General features: G+C 36.5%; 3 protein-coding genes across 3 annotated transcripts; 1 reads left to right on the top strand and 2 right to left on the bottom strand.

Moving 5' to 3' along the window:
* The first annotated feature begins 1,236 nt into the window (after positions 1 to 1,236).
* Positions 1,237 to 1,977, top strand: LOC145575155 (uncharacterized). The gene is made up of 2 exons (XM_081633063.1): positions 1,237 to 1,782; positions 1,873 to 1,977. The coding sequence occupies exons 1-2, from the start codon at positions 1,237 to 1,239 to the stop codon at positions 1,975 to 1,977; spliced, it is 651 nt and encodes a 216-aa protein (XP_081489189.1).
* A 2,128-nt stretch (positions 1,978 to 4,105) lies between these two features.
* LOC145576207 (F-actin-capping protein subunit alpha-like) lies at positions 4,106 to 9,360 on the bottom strand. Its single transcript, XM_081633988.1, has 10 exons — positions 9,069 to 9,360; positions 8,824 to 8,939; positions 8,182 to 8,271; positions 7,474 to 7,538; positions 6,808 to 6,969; positions 6,047 to 6,125; positions 5,842 to 5,919; positions 5,057 to 5,131; positions 4,729 to 4,764; positions 4,106 to 4,468 (listed from the first exon to the last, which is right to left on the bottom strand). The coding sequence occupies exons 1-10, from the start codon at positions 9,175 to 9,177 to the stop codon at positions 4,361 to 4,363; spliced, it is 918 nt and encodes a 305-aa protein (XP_081490114.1). The 5' UTR covers positions 9,178 to 9,360; the 3' UTR covers positions 4,106 to 4,360.
* Positions 9,361 to 10,079: 719 nt separating this feature from the next.
* Positions 10,080 to 15,079, bottom strand: LOC145576206 (uncharacterized). Its single transcript, XM_081633987.1, has 6 exons — positions 14,719 to 15,079; positions 13,117 to 13,301; positions 12,306 to 12,503; positions 12,075 to 12,193; positions 11,300 to 11,405; positions 10,080 to 11,041 (listed from the first exon to the last, which is right to left on the bottom strand). Exons 1-6 carry the CDS (start codon positions 15,005 to 15,007, stop codon positions 10,484 to 10,486), a joined length of 1,455 nt encoding a protein of 484 aa, XP_081490113.1. The 5' UTR covers positions 15,008 to 15,079; the 3' UTR covers positions 10,080 to 10,483.
* Positions 15,080 to 15,462: the final 383 nt, after the last annotated feature.

Below are 15,462 nucleotides of genomic sequence, written 5' to 3'. Positions count from 1 at the left end.
TCCCTCCACCCTTTTTAAAAAAACAAGGCATGCATTCAATATTTCACAACCATTTAAACTGCCACATTCATCATTTATGAGGCTTATAAAAGGAAGCCCCCATTGTCAAAAAGCTTTGAAAGTTTAAAGCATTAATTACAACACCCATTGTTTCAACAAATCCATCAAATGTTTAGCCCAAAAGTTAGCACCTAATTCCAATAATTAGCCCATAATTACCCAAAAAATTACACCCTAGACTGAATTAGTGCTGCACAAGGTCTTCCCCCTTCTTCAAGACTGCATTGGGTCGTTCTTTATGTACACAAAAGTGTAGGGCAGCTTCATCTTCTCAAAAACCTGCATCTGCCACCCCTATAACATCATCAACCACCTGAAAAAAAGGGACCCCATGGCAGATTTTGAAGAATCTCAGTACTATGATGTTGATGAACTACTAACAGAGAAACATATGGCAGAATTATACTATGAAGAGGAAGAACAAATTCAAGACCAAGACACAGAGTACTATGACTCTGATAATGAAAACATGCAGCAAGAAGAAGGAGATGAAGAAGGGACTTTAGAAACTAATGGGGCAGTTGATGAAGAAAGCATCCAACACCACACGGAAAATGCAACAACAACAGTCAACAGAAAACAGCTTACCATGTACCGGAGAAGAGAGATTGTTGATGCAATGTTGATGAAGATGCAAGATGGTGAGTTGCCAAGAGGATACAAAATGCAACTTTCAACACAATTCAGAGTTCACAAATCAACAATCACAAGAATCTTCACAGACATAAAAAAAAACAGATGGCACAAGGGAATATGATTGATGTAAGGACTAAGAAGTTTGGCAGGACAGGTCCAAAGCCAAGGGAATTTACAGATGAATTCCTACAGTCAGTCCCTCTTTATTTAAGGCAGACAGAAAGGTCTTATGCAGCAGCACTTAAAATTTCTCATGTCACTCTGCATTATTTGAAGAAAAAGGGAAGGCTAAGAACACACACGGCAAGTTGCAAACCAGCACTGGCATCAAATCACAAGATAGCTAGAATGAAGTGGGTTCTCAATCATATCAACCCAGTTGAAGGAAATCAGGACCCCACTTTTGAAGACATGAGTTATGTCATTCACATAGATGAGAAATGGTTCTACTTGAACCCTGGCAAAAGGAGATTTTATCTCCTTCCAAATGAAGAAGATCCATACATGGCACAGTAGTCAAGAAGATTTAAGTTAAAGGCTATGTTCAAGGAAGTTATTGGAAAGCCATTATATGACAACAATAGGGAACTACTACATGATGGAAAGTATGGTATTTTCCCATTCACAGTCAAAGAAAGAGCAAAGAAGTCAAGTAAGAATAGAGCAGCAGGCACAATGGTGACAAAGGCACTCCAGAATGTTTACAGAGAGGTTATTAGAGATATGTTGCTCAACAAAGTCATACCAGCAATTATGGATAAATGGCCTGAAAGTCTACCTAAAAATATTGTCATCCAATGGGACAATGCAAGGCCACATCAAATACCAACAGATGAAGAGTTTAGTGCAGCAACATCAGCCTATGGGTTTAACATTCAATTTGTGTTCCAACCAGCTCAATCTCCTGATTTAAATGTGTTGGAATTAGGTTTATTCAGGTTTATCCAGTCCCTACAATATCAATCTTTTCCAAAAAATCTTGATGAGCTAGTTAAGAAAGTGATTGAATCTTACAACACATTCAAACCAGAAGTGAACAAGTACATATGGGTGACTCTACAAAGATGCATGATCAAAATACTCAAGGTATAAGGGGGGAATAAGTACAAAATTCCAAACATGAACAAGAAAAAACTTGAAAATCTAGGCATTCTGCCAGATCAAGTGCATGTTCAGAAGGACATAGTGCTAGAGGCTGTAGAGTACTTGAACAAAATGTTCAGACCAGCACCAGAAGGGAATGAAGATGCAGCAGAGGACATGAAGGTGGATGCAGACTAGAGCATAGTACAAAGCAAATCAGAACAGGAACATATATTGCCACACATAACCACTTAAAGTCTTTATTTTTCTTTTTTTAATCTTTTGCAATGTTAATGAATAGGTGGTTAGGTGTATTTTGTGTTTTAGGATGTGATAAACCACTAAGGCAGTGATGTGTAAGTTCTAGTGCTCATGTAATAGGCTTTTTGTAGCCACATTTTGACTGGAATGAAAGTGTTGAAGGAATTATGGTCAATGACAATTAATCCATTAGAGGAATTCTTGTGTGTTGAATACAGCAATTCAAACAAGTTTACCTCAACAACAATGACTTTATTGACATTGTTGGAGCAACATACTTTTTCAAATTGCAATTCATTGGAGTCCCTTCATCATATGGATATCACAATAACATGCTACTCAGATAAAAAAGGGACTCAGTACTGAGTAATACACAGGCAACAATAAGGGACTCATGAAACAACATTAAGGAAATCACACTGTTCTCTACAAATTTGATCATTGAGAACATTATAGGTAACACACATGCCAACCTGACAAGATCAATAACAACATAGCCTCATCATTCATCAATCAAAGTCCCTTAAAGCCCATAAGTAATTCAAGCACAATAATACAACCACAACAACAATCCAAACAGTTTACCATCAACAAAAGCAAACAAGCAACCATCAGAACACAATAATATAGGCCAGTACCACACAACATAACCCTGCAGGCTGTGCACAATCCATACTACAACATAGTAAAGCTAAAATGCTCAGCAACAAACAGCATAGTCCACCATCCAACATAATCATATTCCATAATCCAACAACAACAATTTCTCACTCAACAAAACCCACAAATAAAATCATTCAACTTCCAATCTGAAGCATTAAATAGGGACTCATATGATAAACAAGTACTGTGACTCATCAACCAAAAAACATAGCCAGAACCATTTAATCCAATCAAATAACCAGCACACAATCACAACATCAAAAGCAATAAATCATAAAATCAAATAAGAGGGACTCAAAAAAATTAATTAACGAAATTAGGGGTTAGGAATCGTTATGAGAGCAGTCACTCAGAGGGTTGAACCCTAGGGTTCATCCGCCTCACATAGCAGTGCACAACAGGGGCAGAACAAGAGGCAGCATCAGGTTCCTTGGAAGGAGGTTCCTCATCAGGCTCCTCATCAGATGATAGGACGATGAGCTCCTCGTCAGGGAGCCCACACATCCTTCTCAAAGCAACACGCGTCGCCTTCCTCGTAGCACGCACCTTGGAGGGTGGCCTTTCCCTCTTAGATCTAGGTTTTTTTGGAGCCACAACACTCCCCTCGCCACTCTCAGCAACCAGATCTACAGCAGCCTCAGAGAAATCAAGGGACTTCCTTCGGGACTCACCTTGACCCTCCTCCCTCTTCATTCTTTCTTCCTCCTCAACACTTTTAAGGACTTGACCCAGAGCTCTGTAAGTGTACAAACTACAGTAGGGACCCGTTTCTGTTGACTTGTAAAATTGACGAGGGAAAGGAGAACTAGTCTCGAAGCAGTGGATGAGATTCTGAATCAGTTTCTCCTCTCTTTTGTCGTCAATAGCCATGTAAGCATCTTTTAAATGATCTAAGTTAACCATTGTTGTGAGGGGACTTGATTTTGTGAAAGATCGAAGAAGAGAAGAGTAGATCTGAAGAGAGAAGTGGAAAATCGCAGAAGAAGAGGAGAGAGAAAACCCTAGAAGATGAACTAGGGTTCATCTGGAGAAAACTCCAGAAGATATAGAGGAGCCCAACCATCGAATTTAATTTTTGGTGGTTGGGGATGTGAGTAAATGAAGAGAGTTGGGGGGAATTGGGGTAATAAATGGAGGGAGTCATTAGATTAGGGAATGTAATTAGATTTAGGTTAATGTATTTAGATTAGAATAAGGGTAAAGATTAAAAAAAAATTGTTAAGTAAGGGTAAATTTGTAATTTCATGCTTTTTTTCCACTAAAAATAGAATGAAAACAGAAAGTTGCACATAACTCATAGCATCCCGAAATGGCAAAAGTTGCACAAAACAATTAACGGAGGTAGTATAAAAATTCAACATTGGGCACTTAAATAAAAATGGAGGGAGTAAAACACTATTCATGCTCAAGCAGCCTGACTTCAGATTGAATGTAATTCAAGATACACAAGTTTTCACCATTTTTATACTAACAAATGGCATCCAATCTATCAACTATACACCTTTACATCAAAACCAAGATCAAAACAAGTAATAGCAGTGTCATCGAACAAATGATGAGCCTTGAACTGGAAAATTGGATTACAAAAACTAACTCTAGAAACTCAATTCATTCACAAAGACCGAGGAATTATATACTAGGCCAGCCTTGGCATTGGTCACTTTCGAATGTTAAGTTCCTTCACAATATCTCTTGTTAGGCTGAATTGCATAGTGCTGTGCCAAGGAAACAAAGTTCTGGTAACTGGTAGCTTTCTCCGAAGATCCTGCCATCACAATTGTAAGAGGTCTCAGAAGTTAAGAGAGAGAGTTGTGAAGACAAATGAACATCTATCCCAAAACTCTTTCACGTCACACCTCAACACATCCATGACTTTTAAATTTTGCAGATCATATAAGACCAGATATAGGAAACAACAATCAAAACAAATTTACAAAACCAACAACAAGAAGCTTGGATTCTGTAATAGCTGGATAATAATAAGTTACAAAACCAGCAACAACAAGAAGCTTGGATAGAAAGTACCTTGAAAGTGGTGTCCGGTAGCTTTAAGTATGAAGCCTGTAGATGAAAAGTAATCAGCAAAGGATACAGAAAAGTAAACCAAAACATTAATTCACAAAAAAGGTGGAATGGAAAGCAAGGATATTCAATTTCAGTAAAAATTTGCAATGGCAAGGGCAGCAGAACAAAGAAATGTGTTAGATCCTTTTCACTTTAAAGACACCTGAAGGAGTAGGAGCCTTTCTCCCCTTCGCTACTGTTATTTTATATACCATTATGACCTTTTCCCTTCCATATTCTAATCTATCCAAGATTCCAAGCTAGCTGTCAGAAAATCAAATAAAATTACCTCCAGAGCTGCCAAGTACTCTGTTTCCTGATGTCGAATGATGTTGGTAATGGCTAAGGCTGAATCTTCTGGGTTCTGAAACAAAATGAAAATTACTCAGGACACAAGCAGTTTAATTAAGTGTGTAGAGGGTAAAACACAGATCAGACAGATATGCAATAGAAGCACATATTTCTCAGGATAGACTACATCTTTCTTCTTGGGAAGGAAAAAGCAAAAGGGAAATAGTCATAAACACAGCTCCTGAAGCCAACCTCACCAAAGAGATCCATTTAGGTACAAGTTAACTAGCTTCAGGGCAGGGCAAAGTCTTCTTTACACAGTCAATGTATCTCCACAAGGCATATGAAATTTACAGAATATATTGGTAATAATGTAAAACTAAAAATCCCAATGACATTTATCCAAGTGTGTATGATGTTCACAAGTAGAACTGTAAGGTGTGTACACCCATTGAAGATAAGCAATAGCATAGCTTACTAGGGAGAGAGCTCAGAAGGATAGCTCCAAGAGTGTGACTTAGCTACATCATCTCGACGGTAGTATTATTGCAAACAGAACAACCAAACAAGTTATGAAGTATAACTCTGAGTAAGCCTGAAACCCATCGCTTGGTGAGAAGCTTTCATTAGTCAGAATTACAGGTCTTCAGAAAAGAAATCCAAGATTCTCTTCAACAATGACTAGCATACCAATCAGTAGGTCCGAAATGACAATGCCCTAGCCAGATATTAACATGACAACATTGAAAGAAAACAGATGAAAAATATTAAATCTTAATTCACCTGTAGTAGAGTTGAATCACTGCATTCATGATTTGCATCCAACTGAACATTTCCCTCCTCAAAGTAATGAGCCCCTACCTAAAAAAGTTCAATAAATAAGAATTTCAGAACCCATTGATCAAATTTCAAGTAACTTTTTTCATTTAACAGAAAATATGAAAATTGCCCCAAACCCCAATTCTATCCAATTGCAAGTTGCAACTACCTGCAATTTGCCTCGTATTTCCACCATTTGATCCTCATCCTTGAACTCAACATTCCATATCGATCTCCAACTTCCATTGCTGTGTAATACACCAAAGATACTTAGATCAATCATCAACTGGAAGATAAGCTCCAAAAACTTTCCACTTGGGGGACCATTAATTGTGATGCATCAAGAAATTACTACATGATTTGATACAGCTCTACAGAAACATATATGAAATACAAAACATATAGAAATTTAAAATCTCATCCCAACCTAAATATAATGCAAATTACATCTTCAGTTGTTTTTTTTAGGAACATGACAATAGTATTGGATTTTAATAATATAACGAGATGCTGAGAGCTAGAGAGATAAGGGTACTACAGGCTTTCTGAGACACTAGGCGACTGCAAAATGAAATTTAAGAGCAAGGTAGCTGTTTCTCTTTCTATGCATTAGATATAAGGAAATTGCCATTTGCACAGTACCAACAAATGTTTCCGGAAATGATGATGAATATCAAATGATATATGCTCTAATCGTATCATATATAAAAATGTAACACACTCAAAATTTCTGATTAAATACTTAGCATACAGACTTCATGAACGGAGCTCTAGCTAGACCTCTAAATTTCACCGACTCAAAAACATAAGGTGGACTAGACATGTAATGCTATCCGAATTAACATCTAAAAAACAAGAAAAGAAAGGGTAAAGCCTGGAAAGCAGAGAATAATAGTAGCTCTGAAGGAAAATAAGTACAGATGAACTGACCAGAAATTATTAGGACTAAGCCTGGCGGCAGAAATAACCACAACTAACTCAAAATCAGACCCTGGTTCTTCCACATCTTTTCCCTTTACACAATAAACTGCAGAGAACCCTTTTGGATAAGCTTCACTAGCATATTTCATTACTTCAGCATCCAAAGCACATCTGTAACAAAAGTCAAAAGATAGAACTGCAGATCAACAGGAGTGATTTTAGAGTGCAATAATGAGAAAGGTATTATATATACTCAATCCACAAGCCAGAATATCAGGACATGCCACTTATCTTAATCAAACTTGAATTAGAATCTTAAGCACAGTCAGTTAGATACTTAGATTCAATTAACTGTTACCATAAATGAATCCAGTCCCTAGAAGAACAAAAAATGCAATCCAACTGAACATTTTCTTGCATATGAGAGATATATGATCCTACTCATTCATTTGATTTGGCTAGAATTCAAGCAGTACTGTTTTAGGAGGTGGCAAGAGCCATAAATTTAAGAAAAAACAAATAACAGCTAATTAACCTTTCAATTGTATCATAACCAACAGCTTTCAGACTACTAAGAAAAGTCCTGGCTTTAAGGGTAAGTTAATACTTCAGAGCACATCTTCATTCACCATGACATTTCTTATTAGAAATCAAAGTACCAAAGTATTTAATCACCTGAATTCCTCAATGTAGGAAGATGGAAGTTCCTCGTCACTAGCAGGTCTCGCCTCTGTACAAGCCTGAGCCAGTTTAGCAAGTTATGATAATTATCATATGAAAAATGTATTAAAAAGACAAGTATAAGACTATGAAGCAGAAATCAATTTGACAAAAGCTTACATGCAGACATGCTTCCATCCAATCCTTTAATATTTAAAACTAAACAAGATTAAAATGTAGCCCAAACACCCCGGGGTAATTCCTTTGTAGTAAACAAGCAAAGATAAGTCAAAGGTAAGAATGACAAAGGGATAACATATTACAAAGAGCATAGACATATTTTACCATTTCCAGTTTAGGTTAGTCATATCACAGGATACATGTGGGAGATGGGTGTCAAAAGGAACAGAAAGCTGAAAAAGAGTAATAAATGCAGAGAAAATAATTAAGACAGACTTATCAAGTTCTTTTCAACAATCCAACATTTAAGAAAAATTGAGGAAATTGACACAAGATGGTCACCCAAAAAGTCTAAGAAAATTCCAGCTTGAGATATGTAATTTCTTTCTTGATCCTTGTTCTTTTAGCGTAAAGGTGTAAATAGTACTCTGCACTATGAAGTACATCATATATATATATAAAAAAAAGGCACAATACCTTTGTCATAGGCTATAAATTCAAAACAGGGTTAGAAAAGAGTAGCAAATGACAGCAAAGACTCACTTGTTTGACATGATCTACAATAGCAACTTGGGCAGTCCTAGGATCAAGGTACTCGTTCTCAGCAACCTCGCTGAATGGTGCAATTATCACCTGCAACGAATGAAGGTCATCAATTTTCATAGACATCACAAGCACGTAACCCAGATGGGCCAAATCTCATTTCATTTGATACACTCTACATCTTTTATCTCCAATATCGAATAATTAACATCAAAATTCCACTGTTTGACATTCTTAAACACAAATATCTTAGAATACATCTTAAAAAGCACTCAAAAACGAAAAATCGAAAGAATCAACAAAAATAGAAATAGTATAAAGAGTCTTGTTTAACCAAATTAGTGACATGGTGCAACATTTCACACACATCAAACAAAAAGTAGCTCAACAATTAAATGTCAATTTAATCAGACCGATTAACACAAGAATTAAGGTTTACATCTGTAAATAATCTACTTTTTCCCTCCACAAAAAATACCTATAATTTGAGCGCAATTTCACAATGCAGCCAAATATATCCGAAAAAATTTCCAGTAATAAACCCTAAAACATCAAAAAGCTAAACATCTAAAATACAAACCAAATAACAATAAAAACAGAATGAAAAGTAAAAAGCTCAAAACCGTCGAAAAAAACACTAACATCACCACTTCTATCAGGAAGCTCGAGACAAATCAAATGAGATTTGTTATACTGAGGAAACGCCTCCAAAGCAGCCAAATTATGCACATTATCATCCTTCAAAATCGTCTTCAAATCTGTTCATCATCAACAACACAAAAAACCGCAAAAATCAGCGATAAAATCTCAAAAAATAACGAAAAATCAACGACAAAAAAACGAAAAAAAAAAAGCGACGAAAATTGGAGAGAGAAAAAGAAGATGACCTTTGAAAACGTACTGGATTTCGCCGGCGGGAGAGTTTAAGAGGAACCATTTGGCAATCTCAATCTTCTGTTTATCGCTAAGTTGAAGGTCAGAGTCATGGTCTGCCATGGAAGTTGAGCTTTCTCTCTCTATAAAAATGGATTTTTGATTTTCTCTCTCTAGAAATGAAAGAGGAGGGTTCAAAGGTGCCGTTGGTTTGAAGTATTGAGTGAGTCTGGGTAGAAAGTGCGATGTGCGATGTGCGAAGGGGAAGCAAGTAGTAACGTGGGTTTCAAATGATTTCAGCGCAGAATTTGCGACACTTTTTTTTAATTAAATTATTGTGGTGAAGCTTGGGATGGGAGATGGGACTTTCTTTGTCCGTTTCAATTTTTCAAATTTATACATTAATAATTCAGTATATAGAGGGATGGGGTCCATGTTTGTCTAATCCAATATGAATAGTTAAATATGGAGTACGACTATCTCTTATTTATATTATTTGCAAATTTGAGGCATTATTTGTGGATATAAAATATTTCAAAGTTACAAATACTGTAATAAAAATCAAAGGCAGTAATAATATTGACATTAACAATTTAGATAATATGCGTATGAATTAGATGATGAGAGAGTTGTTCTAATTTTATTTTAAACTCTCGAATTGTTATAAACCTTTATGAGTCATAATTTGATTACTTTAGATTAATGGATAAAGTAGCCTAACATGGAAGTATTATCAACATTTTAATGACAAAGTCAGATCTCCTTATGTTCCATAAATTCTTTACTTCAGCTTCTGTTCTATAAAATATACTTCGTATTAGCAAGCATCCAATTGAGTATCATGCACGCTCATGCATGGGAGCATCGCACCACAGTCGCCACCACTAGTTGTACTCTTAAATGTCAAGCAAGAGACTTGAGAAGACTCAGATTATATAAAATAAAACATTAATCAAGCACCTAAATGGTTTTGGAAGCAGCAATATTGGTACGGTGGTACCCTAGTATCAACTAAGAAACTCGAATAAACAAAACAAAACAAAACTTAAGTACTCAGAAATCATACACTGATACACCACATCCAGATATCCTGCCGACTACAGAAAAAATTGTCTCCAAACAAAGTAGAACAGCAGGAGATACATATGTTTTACATTCAGAATGTTCAGCATCATTCATAAAGTTCTCTAACTTGGCATTTTCCTGAGTTTTCAGGGTTGAAACTACAAACTAGGACAAAAACCGCTGCCTTCAGGAACAGAAGGTAATTAGTCATATCTACATCTGTCAGATAATCCTATCCTTTATCTGTACAATTTTCAGGGTTACAGTATGCTTCCACTGCTGATGACTGGGAAGAACACCGAGCCAACTCAAGGAAAGCCACTATAACTAAAGATACTGTTAATTTTGACTTCACTACCAAGTGCTAGCATAAATTCACTTTTGAACCATAACTAGCTTCCAGGTACTGTTTCCATGCCCTTAAGGGATTCAATTGCCGATATTCCCGGGACACAAAGTTCAACTGTTCCGGTAATACACTTCTTGCAGCAAAACCAATATAATCCTTGGAATTCGTGAAACTCTGGATTCTAGACATAATGCTGCCATTAGTAAACCTAGTCTTTTCATCGAATTCATAAATAGATTCCTCTTGATGTGATTGAATCACTTCTTCATTTTGCCTTTCTAGTTCAGACCTTTCTGAGTCATCTTGAGATGATATATAATTATTCAGGCCAAATGACTCCCAATCAACCTGCTGCATGATCTCAGCAGCTCGGTCAATTCCCTTTAAGGCATATTCTTTAATTTGACGAGGTTTCTCAAGGGCCAATTTGTCCACCTGGAGTTTCAGTTCATTCAGTCTCTGGCCTATCCTTGTAGACACAGCATCATATGAATTCCCTCTTGATGCAAGATCTGTTTCTTCGGCATTAAGCAAATCATCAAACTCCATAGGATCACCAATAAGTACAGTCACCTACATAATTCCACATGCAGAAGCTATTATTACTCATACCAGCAAAACAAATCAACAAGAAAACAGTTGCACAAGTCAATGGTTTAAGGAAATGAAACTGCACTATTATTCTCAACATAGCATAGCAAACAAAGAATCAATGCTATTGCATTAAACCCTCAACAAAATAATTATTGTTCTTTGGTTTTGTGGGATGAGCGACTAAATAACACACTACATGATGCATACAAAATCTGGGAAGAGCTAAGTTTAACTTACGGTCTTGCCAATCCTTGGAAAGCTGGCTCCAATAGGTATAATCTCTTGCATACCAGTATGCACAAACGGGACTACAATTGGTGTTTTGTCAGCATCCAACACCAACCTGTAAAGGAAAAATCACACACACAAACTATTTAGAATCCTGTCATATTCAGAAGTATAATGTACGAGTGCAAACTACCCATCCTCATTACCCACCAACACCCCAAAAAAACTCAAAACATGCATGTGAAGAGCATGAAAAAAATGAGATGCAATGCTTTCTTCTCAAGAAGTATATCATTTACGAGTGTAATGCATACTTCAGATTATTTATTAGAGGTTTCATATCCTAATATACTAGTCTGAAATCACTTAATAAGGAGTCCATATGCAAAGCCAATTTAGATGTCCACTTCTTCAAATCCAACTTCTCCCTTCTCCGTTAAATAAATAAAGGTTCTCCCTTCACCTACATTGGTAACTGTTTACAACATGATTCAATTGAAGCACCTCAGTAAACTTTTATAAAAAAAATACCCCTAAGGGAAAACCCAATGCAGAAAAGGATATTAAAATGCATTGTAAGAACTAAAGATCTTTATGACATTTTCATTAAGTCTTTATCATACTTTCTACTTTCTCACGAGTTAGTACAGTTTCATCTTTACTATGATTGCTTATTTTCTTTTTGGGGGAAGGGGCAAGTTGATATTATGAAGATCCCTCACAGCAATATGAATCAGAATATCAAGACTACAAAGTTTATAAACAACTGGCATAAAGATCTGACCTCCCAACACCCCTCTTGGCTGACCCAATAGTTTTCCCACCATCTCGTGAACGGCTACCTTCAGGGAAGATGTGGACCCATCCGCCATTATTTAGTTTAGATATAGCTTTGTCCAGGCCCTGGAGCAGGCAAAGCCACAGATAAGTGAAACAAGATGGCACAATATTGATCATACATTGTACAAATTTCATTACAGTACCAAATGATTTACTATTTAGGAAACTGGTATACCTTCTGGTATATCCCATCACCACGAGAAACTGGCAAAACCTTTAATGACTTGAAGAATGCAGAAGTGACTGGATTTTTGAAGCATCGATCACTTGCACAGAGGGTCCATCTTAAGTTTTGAGCATCCATGAGAACACGTGGAGGGAGCAACGATGCAATCACAAGTGGATCATCCATAGAAGCAACATGATTACTAACCTGCAATGCACAAGGCAATTAAAGGAATAAAGGCCACATCAGATCATATTTCTTCCCCTTCTAATAAAGAACCCTCTCCCACTATGTATAGAGCTACAGATATACAACTATACACTTCAAGAAAATCTTAGTACCGACGAAATATGGAAGAATGCATAATTTTAACCATAAATGATGATGTATTGACTGGTATACATGATTTTTTGGCTCATCAAGCTAGTAAGGCCCATATAAAGAAAGCATGAGTCCATGGTAGGCCAGCATGGGTGATTTTCTAAAAATGTCGTGCCAACAGCAATCTTTTACTCAACATCACAATAAATAACGCATCTGCAATGTACAACAATCAAATTTGTTGGGACTTTTACTGTGATTATAGAAACTGCCCTTCATTTAAGAGCAATTTTAATTCTAATTTGTTAATAAATTATCTTCTCAGCATAAAGCAAGTAACCAACATAAAAAAAAAAAAGACCATCATGACCACAAACACACATCATCCAAAACACCTCACATACAACTCTCTAAATGTAACTCATGAACAAGCGCTCACACAATGGTTGGAAGGAAATACTCTAGGCAGTAAAGGAAGATAGAAGGAAACGGTACAAACTGTTATCAGAGGCTTCTCTTTAGATTTATTCTGCACAGCGCTAAGTAACTTCTCTGCACCATAAACCTGGACACGGTTGAGTCCATGCATAAATACATGGCAAACATTCCCAAGAACAGGTACTGCCACAGCCTGAACCATGCGGGTGATAGCTGACTCTTCTTCAGCATATATATCCCTTTTAACTGCATACATTCAAATTATTCACGGAATTAACAAACAATTACATACAAATCCATATCTCAACTTATATATAAGTGCATTTTAGCATATTGATTTGCAAGTGATGGAAATGGAATTAATACACAATTTCCATTACATATTGTTTGGTATGACTGTATGAGGGGTGTAGTAACGCACTCCATTTCCTTAAGGTAATAATTATCACCCATATCACCCTTTCTAACCCTGTGGTAAGTTGGTAACTAAGTTTTACCCTCCTCATATCCTCAATGCTTAATTTTACATAGAAGATAATTATCTTTCTTTATACTAAACAAAAAAAAAAAAAAAAAAAAAATGGTAGCGGTTAGCATACCCTATCTCCTCTTCAATATTTTACTTCCCAACCTTATACCAAACATCCACGAAATATGATTCAAGCATTCAACACTAATTGTATGTTTGGTATGAATATTGGGAAGAAAACAAATAAGAAAGAGAAAGAGTAACATTAAGTGTTAGCTTTTTTGGGGGGATAAGCATAATAAAAGGAATCTCTTGTGTCAAATTGCAGATTGAGGAGGGAAACAAATTTGTTATCAGAGGGGTTAAAAGGGTAACAAATGGGAGTTATACTTTTAGGAAATAAAGTGTGTTACCACACCTCTCATACCAAACAATGAGTAACGGAAACAATTAATTGACTCCATATCCACCACTTAAAACACTGTAACACCTGGAGCATGTTTAGTATGAATATATATGGAGCTGAAAACAGAATCACTGAAGTATTCCAGTTATAGACTTATAGGTAGTTGTATAGTAAAAGTTTCAACTCAACTACCCTCCCCCAACACATTGGTAAAAGTTTGATTACACAGACTGTTACCTTCCTCAATTTCCCTCTAACCCCTCTCAATTGATTCCATTCCGATTCATCGTAATACCAAACAATCCATCAAACGGTTATCGTTAACTCGATTTCATTCCAATCCGGTTCCTTCATCCACTCCAAATACACCCTAATTCTGCCCTAATACATCTAATCACGATCGAATTTTATCACATACTATGTAATAAGTTTCATACAACAATTAATAAAACCACATGATTTGAGGCAGCCTAATTTATACATTATGTTCATGTACTAATGCAACATATAAGTGTCATTTACTTCGTAGATCATCATCAGCTACAAAAATTCGATACAAAGCTAATCAAATCAAAACAAACATCAATTCAACGCATAATCAAACCAAATACACCTTTAACCTGACCTAAAAATATCCAATCACGATCAAATTCAAGCACATAGCAAGTTCATTCAACAATTACAAATTAATACAATATACAAAACTAATCAAATTAAAACATACAAACATGAATCCACCGCATAACAAAAATATTAAACTAATCTTCAAACTAAAATCACAAACTAACCTCGTTTCATGCGAGAGAACGCAGAAGAGGAAGACGCAGAGGTGGAAGTTGAGGAGGAGAGAGAATTACGATGGAAATCACGAAAGCGATGAAACCAACGCTTAACAGCGGAGGAAACACGGCCATCAACGGCGGAGGAGAGAGAATCACGACGACGGTAAAGGTGACGATCGACGGCGACACGGAAGCGTTGGCGGAGCTGAAGCTGCAAGAAGCGAGCATTGGATTTGAGAAGATCGCCTCTGTCGAGGAGATGGTGGTAGTGATACTGGTATTGTTGGCCCACCATTTCAATGGAGGAGAGAGAAAATCTGAGAGTGTGTTTGTTTGTTTGGAGGAGAGAGAAAGAGAAAGAAAGCGACGGTGGTGCGCATGATAAGGGAGATATTTAGGTTTTGGATAAGGGAGGTTCAAGGTTGGTGGAAACATTGGGGCCCATAATTTAGAGTTTGATTGGATTTTAGTCTCTTCGTTCGTTTATGTAAACTATTTTTCACCGTAAAAATCTTTAATCTCATACTAACAATAAGTATAAAAGTTAAGATTGATTTAATGGAAAAAATTGCACCTTAAGGTCGGAGGTTTAATTTTCACTAGAGGCACTTTGAAGATGGGGATCCCTTATTTTCCCCCCTACTCTCAAAGTGTCTGATCCGTAAATATCGGACCAATAAACCATGAGGGTTGAAGTTCAACCATGATCCTGCTTACCATAAAAAAATGTAGATATGTATGTTGGAGAAC

This window comes from Chenopodium album, chromosome 13 (genome assembly GCF_948465745.1).
Source record: "Chenopodium album chromosome 13, dcCheAlbu1.1, whole genome shotgun sequence".
Lineage (NCBI taxonomy): Eukaryota > Viridiplantae > Streptophyta > Magnoliopsida > Caryophyllales > Amaranthaceae > Chenopodium > Chenopodium album.
The sequence above is the reverse complement of the archived record's forward strand: the minus strand, read 5'-3'. Positions and strand labels throughout refer to the sequence as shown.